Raw genomic sequence first — 15,071 nt, forward strand, 5'->3', positions numbered from 1 at the left:
CTGGGCCCTAGCCTCCTGAGAGAGAGCGTTCCACCAGGTCGGGGCTAGTACTGAGAAGGCCCTGGTCCTGGTCGAGGCCAGTCTAAACACCTTGTGACTCGGGATCTCCAGTATGTTATTATTCGTGGACCTTAATGTCCTCTGCGGGGCATACCGGGAGAGGCGGTCCCGTAGGTACAAGGGTCCTAAGCTGCATAAGGCTTTAAAGGTCAAAACCAGCACCTTAAACCTGACCCTGTACTCCACTGGGAGCCAGTGCAGCTGGTAAAGCACTGGATGTATGTGATCTCGCAGTGAGGACCCCGTAAGGAGTCTTGCCGCGGCATCCCATAGAGATTTTGGATTAGTGGAAATATCATGCTTTGGTACAGGAAGTAGAAGGGCTCTGAAGGGCTCATGCCTTGCATGTAGAACAGGGATATGGGATTTATGGCTTTCCAGATGCTGTTGGGCTTCAACACCAGTTAGACTCAGCCAACATTACCAATGGTTGGGGATGAGGGCAGTCGTAGTCCAGGAACACCTGCAGAGCCACAGGTTAACCACCCTTTACCCCAGGTTTAATCCCAACCACCCCCAGAGCACCAAAGGATTTCTGGTAGCCATGTGCTTCTCAGCTTGGATGAATAGCATGTTCCAGCTGTTGAGCATGCGTGCAGCTGCACACTTCGTCAGACCCTTGCTCTTCCGGGTGCTCTGACAACCCCCTCCTTAAAAGACGGTCCTGTTTTCTGTTCCTTGGAAGAGTTTTCTGCCGTGTCAGTGCACCAAAATATAAACATAACATTCTGAATATTCAGAGCATAAATCACTTCCGCAACCTGCTTATTTACCTGTGGTTCGCTTTAAAATATGGAACAAATGGACTTCAAAAAAACCACCGATTGTAAGGTTGCACAGTTAATCCATGTGACCGAAGTCTCTTGACAGCCAAAGGACTTGATTTGGGTTGACATTGTCCTCAGTCCTTGGGGCAAACATGAGAGTGCCTGAAAGACCTACGAATTGTCTTGTGACTGTCTGATTACAAATCTTGATGGCTACGATGGATGGCAGCAGCGTGCCTCTTGAGTAGCAGTCGCTGGGGAACAACAGCAGAGGAGTTCTGCCCTTGGGCTTCCCAGAGGTATCCGATTATCCACTGTGGGAAACAGGATGTTGGACTAGATAAAGTTTTGGTCTGATCCAGCAGGACTCTTGTTCTTCTTTTTGGTGCCTTGTAGTCCACAGATGCCAAGAATTAGCTTGATAGGCTCATAACTCACCCTGGGACTTTCTTGCCTTCCACTCTCAATGCACATCCCGTCTCCAAGCTCAGTTGGGAAGGGACTTTCTGGATGCTGACTGACTGAATGATATGTTTGAGGATCACACGGTTTACGATGGTTTTGTTGTTTTTATATTTTCCTCAGATGTGTGCCGCATAGCTTGTTTCCTTGAGTAATCTGATCATTTCTGCCTCTGCTTTGGATATGCCAGATTGGTTGATCTGTGGGCAGCTGCTGGCTTACAGGTTTGTGGGCGAGATGGCCTTTAAGGTCCTTCCAGTGTGGTGTAGTGGTTAAGAGTGGTAGACTCGTAATCTGGGGAACCGGGTTCACGTCTCCGCTCCTCCACATGCAGCTGCTGGGTGACCTTGGGCTAGTCACACTTCTCTGAAGTCTCTCAGCCCCGCTCACCTCACAGAGTGTTTGTTGTGGGAGAGGAAGGGAAAGGAGAACGTTAGCCGCTTTGAGACTCCTTTGGGTAGTGATAAAGCAAGATATCAAATCCAAACTACTACTCTTCTTCTTCTTCTTCTTCTTCTTCTTCTTCTTCTTCTTCTTCTTCTTCTTCTTCTTCCTCTTCCTCTTCCTCTTCCTCTTCCTCTTCCTCTTCCTCTTCCTCTTCCTCTTCCTCTTCTTTTCTCCCAGCTCTTGTGGGGAAGCCCTGTTAACATGGCAGGCTGTATTTTCGTCCTTTCGTAAAATGTTCTTTGCTGGTTTCTCTTCGCCCCACTTCTTTGGGTGCTGCTGGATACTCTTGAGGCCACAGCGAGGCTTTGCAGGCAAAAGCAATGCCACTTTGTGCCATTGGTTTGCCTGCTCTGATGTCACAGCAAGCCTAGGATTAGATAGTCCAGTGCTAAGTGGAGAGAATTTGAATCCAGAGGCGTAGAGGCAACGTTTTTTTTAAATTAACCGCCCTCTCTGCCAGTTATCAGAGGGTTGCAGGACTGCAGGGAGACACACACTGGCCTCTGCCATCAGTCAGGGTGCCAAGACTGCACCCCAGAGCAAAATATCATGAGAAAGGGGAGGCCAACTTGGCCATGAAGGAGCAGGTGTGCTAGTGTTGGCTGTCTTCTCTCCCCACCCCCATTCCTTTTCCATTGCATCTGTTTAGTGATCCTGCGGGCTGTCTTTTCTTTTAATACCACAGTGCTTTAAAAAAATAACTAAATCAGGTGCTTTATCAGTGTTAAATATTAATAATTGTGGTAGTAGCTTCAGTCGATGATGACAATGTAATAATAATAATAATAATGATAGCTGCCCGAGACACAGAGATCTTTCAAACCGAAACGGTTTTTTTGGAGACATTTGTTGCTTTGTAATACGGGCTGGCAGAAATGATCAAAGCGGGTTTGCATACCAGCAGGGCTTTTGTTGGCAAAGGAAGGGGAACAAGCCAGAGGGGAAGGGCTCTCGAGCTCTAATAGCTAGAGGAGGAGCCCCTGCCTGCGTGAGAGCAATAGACTCCGGCTTCCCTCCTGCCAAGGGAGTAGGTGAAATTCTTCTCGAAAAGAAAAGCAGCATCTTTCAGCAGCCGGAAGTTATCCAAGATAGTCGGACAAGCATTTATAATATGAGTGGCTCCTGGCCAAATACTACTCAAGAGCTGGGTTCCCAGCATAGCATGGCTTCCCTTGTGGGCTTGCTTGTTTTAAAATGTCCTGCTTTTGCATCGGGGGGGGGGGTATTTTGGCAGGCGTGCCTGCTTGATTGTGTTTTATACTTTTTTTTGGAAAACAAACGAAGAAGGCACCACACCGGTCCTTATAACGAAAGGTCCCAAAATGTAGACTCGCTTGAAACTTGGTAGATGGGAAGCCAGCAATATTTTATTCTTACCTCTTGGAAAAGATAGCAGAAATGTAAACCACTGAGGGCCAGAGAATAAGACCTCTAGCAATTCTTTCTTTTCTTTTTTAACCTTAAGCAATAAAATAGGAATGTAAATACTGTTGGGTGTTTACGATCTGATTACTGTGAATGAGACTATTGCCATGGTTTCATCTGAACCGTTCAATGCTCTTGAGACCCTTCAGGATGAAAGATGGTCTAAACGTGCAAAATAAATCAATGAATAAAGTGACTCTGGATTGGAGTCTGGGATGTTGGGGGGGAGGACAGGAACGCCCACTCCTTAATATTTATTCAATATCTGTGGATGTTTCCTGACTGCGGAGGAGCCATCTCAAGGCCTTTTTGCTGCCTGAGACAAAGGCCCCACCTGCACTATGCTTTTAAAGCACTGTGGTGCCACTTTAAAGAGCAATGGCTTCCCCCAAAGAATCCTGGGAAATGGAGTTTGTTAAGGATGCTGAGAGTTGCTAGGATACCCCTATTCCCCTCGAAATTTTCAGAGCTGTGTAACAATCAACTCCTTTCCCCGTGGAATTCTGGGAACTGTACCTCTGTGAGGGAAATTCCTAGCAACTCTCAGCACCCTTAACAAACTCCATTTCCCAGGATTCTTTGGGGGAAGCCATTGCTCTTTAAAGTGGTATCATAGTGCTTTGATAGTGCAGATGGGGCCAGAGATGGGGACCCCCACTTCCATGTTCAGTGGTACCTTGGTTCTCAAACTTAATCCGTTCCAGAGGTCCGTTCCAAAATCCAAAGCGCGCTTTCCCATAGAAAGTAATGCAAAATGGATTAATCTGTTCCAGACTTTTAAAAACAACCCCTAAAACAGCAATTTAACATGAATTTTACTACCCAATGAGGCTATTGATCCATAAAATAAAAGCAATAAACAATGTACTGCAGAACTTTACACAATCATTCAATCAATCAATCAGTAGCTGAACAGGGTTCCACACGGTCACAGAAACAAAACAAAAAAAGTCGCAAAAACACAAACACAAAATAAATAGCAAAAGCAGACAGACCTCAGCGTAACACTCAAAACGGAAGTGTGGCACTCAAATCAGAAGCGCAACACTCAAAACGGAGCACGTTCAGCTTCCGCAAAGGGTTTGCAAACTGGAGCACTTGGTTCTGGGTTTGCAGTGTTTGGGTTCCAAGTTGTTTGAGTACCAAGGCGTTTGAGAACCAAGGTATCACTGTACAGAAGTTAACTGGCCTGGAAGTCAAACCTTACTTTATGCCTGGCTACAGGGAAGGAGCTTCTACTGTAGGACGCTAAACTAGGGCAAAGGGTGCAGGATAGGCCCCACATGGCACAAAACGCAGCATCCCAACCCATCACCTCTCTTTGCTGCCCCAAATGGTGTAGCCACCCCCCAATCTTCCTGATGATGATGCTGGGTCTGTTTAAATGGACAGTTCACCTGTAGGAATGGCACAGGCAGACAGATTTGGATTTGAGGAACAGCAGCTTTTAGGAGACAAAATCAGAAGGTTTCCAGCTGGAGTTGCCGGTGAGAGGTGCCCAGTAACCTCTTGGGGCCCTTACGCTCCTTGCAGTAGGAAAGTCTGTCTGTCTGTACTCATGCTTGGCTTGTATATACAGCCATATCTCAGCTTAAGTACGCCTCGGTTTGAGTATTTTCAGTTTAATTACTCTGTGGACCTGTATGGAATGGATTAATCCACTTTCCATTACTTTCAATGGAAAAGTTCGCTTCAGGTTAAGTACGCTTCAGGTTAAGTACAGACTTCCGGAACCAATTACACTCATACCTTGGGTTAAGTATGCTTCAGTTTAATTACTCTGTGGACCTGTCTGGAACGGATTAATCCACTTTACATTACTTTCAATGGGAAAGTTCGCTTCAGGTTAAGTACGGACTTCCAGAACCAATTACACTCATACTTTGGGTTAAGTACGCTTCAGTTTAAGTACTCCGTGGACCGTCTGGAACGGATTAATCCACTTTCCATTACTTTCAATGGGAAAGTTTGCTTCAGGTTAAGTACGCTTCAGGTTAAGTACAAACTTCCGGAACCAATTGTGTTTGTAAACCGAGGTACCACTGTATTTGTAAAGAAAGTAGCTATTACAAGACCCCCATAAGCTTTTGGCCCCTTTTCAAAGGAAGCGAAACCCATTCGGCAGCACTACACCTCAAACTTCTCACCTCTTGGAAGCAACAATGCTTTTCTGCTGCAGAACGGGATACACAAAAACACCCACAAGCCTCAGTCCAGCTGCGTACACACCCTGTCAGAAAATAGGCCGCAGTGCCAATTTGGCAGGGAGAGCCGAGTGACGATGGGGCCCGGATCCGGTTCCTGAACAGCTCTCCTGTACCTTTGCCAATTTTATTTAATAAATTTACATCCGGCCTGCCTTCTATAATTTGAGCCCAAGGCAGTATTTGTAGGGTTCCCAGGTGGTCGCTTTAGCAGGCAACGATCGCATCCGGACTTCCTGAGCTTCAGGAAGGTTGCTGAGCCATGTGCCTTTAAGCCAGGTGTGTGCAGACGCCAGGCTTGCAAGATCTTCATGGGTTTGCGCTAGAACACCCAAGGCTCACCAGCAGGAGCCAGAGGCAAAACAGTGGTTCAAGGAGCCAGATCTAACATGCTGGCTTATGGGGAAGAGCCAGTTGCCTCTCCCAGGCACAGAACTTGCTTGCCCATGCAAACCTACATCTGAGATGCTGCAGAACAGAGATTCTAATAGCCCAATATTTTTCTTGGTGTGTCTGTGGGGAGAGGTATTTTAGTTGCCACTAATTGTTTAAAAGTTAGCTAGAAATCCTTACTGGTCTTCTACAAACCCTCTAGCAAACCAATATACCCCGATTTGCATTTTGCTTGCGCCTGCTTTTTTAAACCTTACCCTGGAAGCTCTGCAATAGCTCTCAACTCGAGCAGAGGAGTCACTGCTGTTGAAGTTTGTGCTATTCGTCATCCATAGGGTTGCCAGACTCAATAGAGGACAGGACTTCTGTGCCTTTAATTGCCCTGCTCTCTTTTGAGTCTGGAAACCTTAAAGAGAAACCAGCAGACCCTTTGCTTGGAAATTAAACAAAGGGTCTGCTGGTTTCTCTTTAAGGTTTCCAGACGCAGGGCAGTTAAAGGCACAGAGGTCCTGTCCTCTATTGAGTCTGGCAACCCTACTCATCCAGCTAAAAGGATGTCTATACAAGACACTTGCTTCTGTGTGTGTGTGCATGCAAATGACCCCCTCCTCTAGCAGGATTGGAACGGTCTTGCGTAACTGGACACTTGAAACTTTGTTCTTTGCTGACCCTAATGCATTAACAAGCCTTTAACGCCTGTATGTTTCCAATGCAGGTGGCAAAAGTGGAATATGTTAGAAAAAAGCCAAAATTAAAAGAAGTCCTGGTGAAGCTAGAAGAGCACATGGAATGCACCTGTACGTCGTCAAATTCTAATTCAGATTTTCGAGAAGAGGAAACGGGTATGTTGACATTCGGTTGGGGATGGGCTTTAATTTAAGCTGAAGCGACTGGGTACGAAGTTCTCTGGGGAGAGGGGAGGGGTCTCAAGCACTTAAAACCAGGAGGAGGAGAACAGGTGGTGGCGAGAAGTTCCAATCACAGCATTTGGACCTGTGCTTTACTCGTTTACTTAAATATTCTTATATCGCTCCTTTCTGATAAAATGTTCAAAGCGGCTTGCAACACAGTATTGGGATACAATACAGTAAAACCCAAATTCAGCGATAAAAAGCAGCAATAGGTGGCAGATTGTGGGTTGTGGCCAATTAAATCTTACTTAGAGTAGACCCACTGAAATCAATGGATTTAAATTAATCTCCATTGACTTTAAGGCTGCAACGCTGTAACTTAAAACCGAGGATTCACATGCTAGGAGAGCTAAAATTATCATCTAGGCAGACCAAATGGCTAAGCTCCTCGTAAAGTGACGAAAGAGGGAGTGTGGCGAGTCTCTTAGTTAACTTTGAAGTCCTCCCCTTCCTCTAGGCAACTCAGAGCAGCGCATAAGGGATTCCCCTGGTGGCATCTCAGCCAGGTGTAATGGCCAGGAATCCATGCCTTGCTGGCTTTATATCAGGAGATTGAGTCAGTCGGATTTGCATTGTTTATAGCTAATGGCCACTACAATTTAATTCACAAAACACCTGGAGGAAGGTAACACACAAGTGTTCAGAAATGTGGGTTGTTAGGTTTTTTTTGTTTTTGTTTTTTTACCTTGTTGAGTTCCTCTTATCAATTAAACAAATTAAAAATTCCCTGGGCAGTCAGTGCTGTTTCAGACCAAAAGGGAAATCTGTAGATTTCTCACTGCTGGCACATGGAAAGCTACCCTATTACAGGTAACAAACTTGTTGACATCGGCCAACGACAATCTATTTTTTAAATAGCTCCCTTGTAGGATTTTAAAGGTTTTTTCAGGGAAGGGATAAGTCACTAGGTGAGTTGTACTGTATAAAGGGCAAAACAGAGTACTGTCGTACCTCAGAATTTGAACACGCCGTGAGACAAACGTTTTGGCTCCCAAATGCCACAAACCTGGAAGTGATTGTTCCGGTTTGTGAATGTTTTTTGGAACCCGAACGTCTGAGAAGGCTTCCAATTGGCTGCAGGAGCTTCCTGCAGCCAATCAGAAGCTGCGCCTTGGTTTCCGAACGTTTTGGAAGTCGAACAGACTTGCGGAACGGATTCCGTTCGACTTCCGAGATACGACTGTATAGCATAAGCAGAGGTGAAAGGGCAACAGGCAGATGATGAAAGAACTCTAAAAATCAAGCACTGTTTCAGATTTGGCTCACGCTTGTTGCTGTTGTTTTGCTGTCAAATTTGTGTAATGGTAAGGGACGCGGGTGGCGCTGTGGGTTAAACCACAGAGCCTAGGGCAGGGGTCCCCAGACTTACCGGCGTTTGGGCCGGTTCCCACGGCGACGATTGCGCGGCGGGCCGGCGGGCGGGGGAGTGCGCGCCCGTGCGCATGCGCACGGCCGCTTACTGGCGCGGCGGCGCGCTTCCAGGGTGGGAAAAGCGCCGAAAATCCGTTGTGCGCATGCGCGTGGGCCTCCCCCGACCCGGAAGTGCAGCAGAAAGGACTTCTTCCGGGTCGGGAGAGGCCCATACGCATGCGCAGAAAGGAATTTCGGCGCTTTTTTCCCAACCCGGAAGAGCGCTGCCGCGCCGTAACAGCGGGCGGTGGCGGGCGGCGGGGGTCGTCGCGGGCCGGATTGGCAGGCTAACTGGGCCGCATCCGGCCCCCGGGCCGTAGTCTGGGGACCCCTGGCCTAGGGCTTGCCGATCAGAAGGTCGGCGGTTCGACTCCCGTTGCTCGGTCCCTGCTCCTGCCTACCTAGCAGTTCGAAAGCACGTCAAAGTGCAAGTAGATAAATAGGGACCGCTCCGGCGGGAAGGTAAACGGCGTTTCCGTGCGCTGCTCTGCTTCACCAGAAGCGGCTCAGTCATGCTGGCCACATGACCCGGAAGCTGTACGCCGGCTCCCTCAGCCAGTAAAGCGAGGTGAGCGCCGCAACCCCAGAGTCATCCGCGACTGGACCTAACGGTCAGGGGTCCCTTTACCTTTAAGGATTAATGGGAAAGGGCCATTTGTTCAGTCATGGAGCACATGCATCCTTTTCATTCCATTCCCAGCATCTCCAGGTAGGTTTGGGAATCACCCCCTTCCAGATACCATGAAGAGCACCTGCCTGTCAATGTAGACAGCTATTGAACTAAACAGACCCAGTGGCCTGACTCATACAATTTAAGGTAGCTTCCAGTGTTCCTTTAGCCATTCAGTTATAATTCTGAACACACTTAGAGAGGAGGGAGTGGGGCTGTGGTATGTGCCCTACTCTCCTGAGCAAGATAAGCATAGAGCTTGAAAGAACCTGTACCCCTAGGATACCCAGTTGTGGTTGCAGAGCCTGTACCCCAGGGTAACCCATGTTGTGTCCAGTTATGGTACCTTCTCCCCCCCCACCAGGTTCGTACATAAATGTTATGGGGGCAAAACTTTTTACATAAGTTTCATGTGATAACTCGAATGGTCCTGTCCCAAATGCTATGCAATTTCTGCACCCGGCACATGCCGAGACCACATAACACCGGTCTTGAAAGATCTACATTGGCTCCCAGTACGTTTCCGAGCACAATTCCAAGTGTTGGTGCTGACCTTTAAAGCCCTAAATGGCCTCGGTCCAGTATACCTGAAGGAGCGTCTCCACCTCCATCATTCTGCCCGGACACTGAGGTCCAGCACCGAGGGCCTTCGGGCGGTTCCCTCCTTGCGAGAAGCCAAGTTGCAGGGAACTAGGCAGAGGACCTTCTCGGTGGTGGCGCCTGCCCTGTGGAACGCCCTCCCAAGAAATGTCAAAAAGGAAAACAACTACCAGACTTTTAGAAGACATCTGAAGGCAGCCCTGTTCGGGGAGGCTTTTAATGTTTAATAGATTGTTGTGTTTTATTCTTCTGTTGGAAGCCGCCCAGAATGGCTGGGGAGACCCGGCCAGATGGGCGGGGTATAAATAATAAATTATTATTATTATTATTATCTTGGAGAGGTATAACTAAACACCTTAAGCAGGTGGAGCAAATTGCTGTTCTTTTATTTATTTTTTGGAGAAGGACCAATGGAAACGATTGAAAAAAAATTTAAATCAATAAATGCATTGCCTTTGGGTGTTTGCTTCTTCTTCTTCTTCTTTTTACACCATGCCTGCCCTTGTGTCAACAGGAAGGCCTGGGGGGAAAGGTAAAAAACGGAAAAGAAAAAAGTTAAAACCCTCATAAAAAAATACTGCCGATGACCAGGTAGGACCTGCCTGCTGAAACTACCCTTAATACCACAAGCAACTGAAAATATAATCAGCTCTTCTCACTCCACCTAATCACTGTTCAGAAATCTTTACACGTGGCTCTTTTGCAGCAGCCAAGAAATCAGAAATGATTGGCTCAGATAATTCTTTTCACGAGTTTCTTTTCCCCTTGACAGCTATGCTTGTTGCTGCAAGCACCCCACACCCCTTCTTTCCTTTCCTTTCCATAATTTAATTTTGGAGGGATTAATATGAAACTCTTGCAATCTGCAGCTCCCTGCTATTTTTGAATTGCTGTTGATTTCCAAGGGTGGCTCAGGTGTTCTGTGATAATACTGAAATGCTATTGAACAAGGAATAATATTTGCTTGATGTTTGTTGCATTTATATACCACCCTTCTGTCCGAGGAGCTTGAGGGGGTGGGGACACAGTTCTCCCTCTCCTCACTTAATCCCCACAACAACCCTGTGAGGTAGGTTAGGCTGAGAGGCAATGAATGGCCCAAGGTGGGGATTTGAACCCTGGTCTCCCAGGTTGAAGTCTGGCACTCTAATCACCACACCACGCTGGCCCTCAAACATGCACCATCAATAAAATATGGCCTGCCACTTCTATTCCTATTCCAGCAGGCTTGTACCAGATTTGAATGTGGCCTTAGTCTTCAGGGATATATTAGGAGCCAAGGGTGTAGAGTTTTGCTGTAAGAAGATCTGCTTCATCAGGCACGCCCCATAGAAGAAATCTCCCTTAGCGTAGTAGAGATGAAGGGAAAGGTTCCTGAGTGTTGCACTGAAAAAGCTGAATTATTTAACAGCACTGTGCAAATGATATGTGTAAAGGAACTTAATGTATTTTCTGTCAACTGGATAGTCTTTATGAACTACTGGGGGGGGGGGGAGAACTGTTAAGGATAGTACTCTGGTCTGTTGCAAGTCCTGTCTTCCAGGTGAGCCCAGAACTTGTGGGAACTGTATTATTATACAGGTGAAACTCGGAAAATTAGAATATCGTCGAAAAGTGCATTTATTTCAGTAATGCAACTTTTTATTTTTATTATTTTAATTTTTACAAATGCTTTCGTTTGGAAATTCCGCAGTAATAAAACAAACAGTTACAATAAAAAAAATAAACATCGCTATTACATTTCATTAATTACATTCCATTTATAATTGACCCGCCTAACAGCAAATAATTACAATTACAACAAATAAAGGCTCGACATAACTTGCTTTGCATGTCATGCATCTATCTCATATATTGGTTTCACCTTTTAAGTTGCGTTACTGAAATAAATGCACTTTTCGACGATATTCTAATTTTCCAAGTTTCACCTGTGTAAGCAAAGGTTTTGGCAGGTTAAATCTAAGCATGCAACACAGTCAAAAGATAACGACAATGAGTAGTTTATTGGCTGCCATTAGGAACCCTGCACATTTTGTGTTTTTATCCTGTATTTTTATGTTGTGAACAGCCCTGAGATCCTCGGATGAAGGGCAGTATATAAACCTGATGATGATGATGAAGATGATCATCATCACCCAGAAGGGGTGTGGGCACCACTTTTTATGTGATCACTGGACAGCTCAGTTGGTTAGAGTGTGGTGCTGGTACAGTCAAGGTTACGGGACTCCATGATTCTACGTAAATATAATTCATCTCATGGCACTGCCGAGATGTTGAAAGGTTCAGCTCCATTTGTGATGGGGCCAGTCCCATGAGTCCTTCCCGTATCCATTCAGGGAATGGAGTGTGGAAAACTCATGCGGTGCTAGCACTCTAATGCCTAATTTTTTTAAAAAAGCAACGGTGGTAAGTTGCTTCCTCCTGCCCCCTGCTCCCCCCAGTTTGCCTCCATCTTGCACCACTGGCCATGCTGGCTTGCGGTTGGAGGCTGACCACCTCTGTAAGGTAGAGTTATCTCTCACTTGGACTACTGCAGTGCGCTCTACATGAGGCTACCTTTGAAGGTGACCCGGAAACTATAATTAATCCAGAATGCGGCAGCTAGACTGGTGACTGGGAGCAGCTGCTGAGACCTGAGACCACATAACACCGGTCTTGAAAGACCTGCATTGGCTCCCAGTACGTTTCCGGGCACAATTCAAAGTGTTGGTGCTGACCTTTAAAGCCCTAAACGGCCTCGGTCCAGTATACCTGAAGGAGCGTCTCCACCTCCATCACTCTGCCCGGACACTGAGGTCCAGTGCCGAGGGCCTTCTGGCAGTTCCCTCGCTGCGAGAAGCCAAGTTACAGGGAACCAGGCAGAGGGCCTTCTGGGTAGTGGCACCCGCCCTGTGGAACGCCCTCCCACCAGATGTCAAAAAGAAAAATAACTACCAGACTTTTAGAGGACATCTGAAGGCAGCCCTGTTTAGGGAAGCTTTTAATCTTTAAGAAATTAGTGTATTTTAATATTTCTGTTGGAAGCCGCCCAGAGTGGCTGGGGAAACCCATCCAGATGGGCGGGGTATAAATTTATTATTATTATTATTATTATTATTATTATTAGGCCGCAGGTTAGCAACCCCTGAACTAAAGTGTGAGAAAGCCACTCCCAGTACCCCTGTTATATCATGTAAAGGCCACGTAAGTAACTCTTCAGTCAGGAATGAGGAGGGGGGGCCCCCAAAAATGATCTTAAGAGGGAAGTTCAATCTTCTAATTGCCTTGTGCCCCCCCATCCCTTTTCTCTTTCTCTTTTGCAGATGTAAGGTGAAAATAAGCTAGAAAACATTTCTCTCTGGGACATGGATGTACATTGTTTGTTACATTCCTGAACCTACTGTGTATGGTGCTTTAATGACTGTATACTTCATTCATTCTCCTGCGTTGGGGAGGGAAATTGTCTTAAAGAAAGAGAGAGAGAAAGAGAGAGAGAGAGACTTCACAAGAACAAGAGAGACAATGTACATTTGTTTAATACGACATCAAAGCAAGTATTGTAGCACTCTACGAAACAATACGAAGTTTCCCTGTCCAAAAAAACAACAACAAACAACCCAAGAAGACAACTCGAGAAAAAATAATAATGGCATTGGTAGAGGAATACCAAGAGTACCCTGGCAACACGACAAAAGACAATGCTAAATTAAGTGAAGAACAGATTTCCTCTGAGAAGAGCAGTCAGTGGTGCTTTCTTCTCTGTTTGTTTTTGTCGAGAAATGTGCCTACATTCTTGATGAAGATGGATGGACACGGATGGATGGACACTGATGGAGTTTAGGCACACATACAAAAATAATAAAAAAGGAGGAATGTATCAGACGCCACAGCAGACACTTATAGAAGCAGTGCGGTTTTGCTTGACGGTATTTTAACGTCTATACAAAAAAAAAATCCTTCTGGGGCGCCTTAAGTGGATGTTTTGTTTTTGTTTTTTGTTTTTTTTACACCATAAAGTTATTATTAAGCTTTCTTTTTACTCTTTGCCTAGCTTTTTATTATCCTTTTTTGGACTACATTTACCAATAACCCATATAGAAGACTGCTGTAGCGATGGCGGAACGGGACACACAGACAAGTATGGAATTTCTCCTAGCGGGATGCAAACTAATGAGATGTATTAAAATAAAAATGGTATACCTATGCATAATTTTCTAAATGTTTCTTGGTTTATGTCCCGTTTCCTCTCTCCTCCCCGCCCCCCACCTCTCCCATTCCCGCACACATTATTTAAAACAGTGGCTTTTCAAAAGTCTTGCCAGGGTTTGTTTGGTTTTTTGTCGGCGAAAAGGATTGTAATAATGGAAGGTTGGGTGCCGCTGATCTTCCTCTGCCAAGTACAGCCACAGAGCAGAGATCAGGTGGAGGTGGGGTGGATTCGTCAAGGCATTTTTGTTAACGAGGCAACAGCAAGGCCCAGTAGTATTGGCCCTTGTGTGTGTTAAAGGATGCCCGAGAATATACCCAGAATCCTCGGCAACGTGCAAGAGTTTTGTGGCTGATGCCCAAGAGTTTCCTCGACAAGACAGGTCAACAGATCTTCCTGAGGGGAAGAAGTTTGAAAGTCACTGCTTTGTTTTTTAGAGACAAAAAAAAAAACCCCAGCGCCACAACTCCCTGATGTGCATAAGCAACCTTTGGCTATATGCGAGCAGTTTGTGTGTGTGTGTGTGTGTGTGTGTGTGTGTGTGTGTGTGTGTGTGTTGGGGGGTGGGGAGACACCAGTTGCTGATCAGTGATGTTGTGGTAGCAATTGCCATGCCTCTCCGTAGACAAATTCCTTCTACTATTTCACATGTTTAATCTATGTGAGATGTACAAACTCTTCTTGTTGTCCGTATTGTATGATGTCACTGTGGCACGGGGGTGACCCTGCCGAAAAGCCTAAATTTCTTTATTTTTGGTATTAAAAAAAGTTATGCTTTAAGTGTATTCAACAAAATAAGTGGTTTATTTTGTAAAGGTGAAGTTTGTATTTTTTAAAATCTAAAATTAATGGTTTTATATACCCGAGAAAGCCTGCTATGTTTTCTTGAAGAAGGGGGAAAGGGGGCGGGGGGGTGGGGGTTCAGGGAATGCATATTATGGGAGTGTTTTTCTAGCCGCCATTAATAGCCCATATAATTTAAAATATTATTTTCATTGTAGCAGGGTATGTGAAAAGACTTAGGCCTTGCCCCTTGCAGCATCCACCCCCAACCTGGCATATCCTCTGGACCTTGTGGGACTTCCAACTCCCATCAGCCACAACCAGCATGGCCAATAGTCAGGGATGATGGGAGTTGTAGTCCAACAACATCTGGAGGGCACCAGACTCTGGGTCGTGCTGCTGTCCTGTATGCTCAAAGGACAACATTTTATGTTCAACATTCTCTCAATAATTCCATAGGCACTGTGCAATTCCAGAGGGCACTTCAAGCTTGTAAAATCTAATTTATCTCCCCGCTCTGAACCCCAATGTCCACCAAGTGAAAAACTGTGTTTTAGAAGAGTGAGCATACACTTACAATCAAGGCGTGGTTAAGTGTACGCCCAGGATTTTGCTTTTGGTACTAGATCTGAGCTTTTAGTCTAATAGTACAAAAATCAGTTCCTGGTCTCCCCCTGCTCCCCCGCGAGCTTTCTTCTTTCCATCATCCTGCTTCTGGAAAAAATGACAACTCAGGGTCAGAAATCTACTCCA

General features: G+C 45.8%; 1 protein-coding gene across 4 annotated transcripts in view; it reads left to right on the top strand.

Annotated features, from left to right (window-relative positions):
* The window catches only part of PDGFA (platelet derived growth factor subunit A), a 75,681-nt gene extending 61,361 nt beyond the window's left edge, over positions 1–14,320 (top strand). For 2 of the 4 annotated variants that reach the window (XM_088656969.1, XM_088656971.1), the window contains exons 5-7: positions 6,474–6,600; positions 9,864–9,940; positions 12,652–14,320. In XM_088656969.1, the coding sequence (XP_088513095.1) occupies positions 6,474–6,600; positions 9,864–9,919 (183 nt within the window). In that variant the 3' untranslated portion in view covers positions 9,920–9,940; positions 12,652–14,320. The remainder of the gene's footprint in view (positions 1–6,473; positions 6,601–9,863; positions 9,941–12,651) is intronic. The other 2 variants (XM_088656970.1, XM_088656972.1) reach the window with 1 other exon arrangement.
* Positions 14,321–15,071: the final 751 nt, after the last annotated feature.

This window comes from Zootoca vivipara, chromosome 13, assembly GCF_965207765.1.
Source record: "Zootoca vivipara chromosome 13, rZooViv2.hap1.1, whole genome shotgun sequence".
NCBI classification, from domain to species: Eukaryota; Metazoa; Chordata; class Lepidosauria; order Squamata; family Lacertidae; genus Zootoca; species Zootoca vivipara.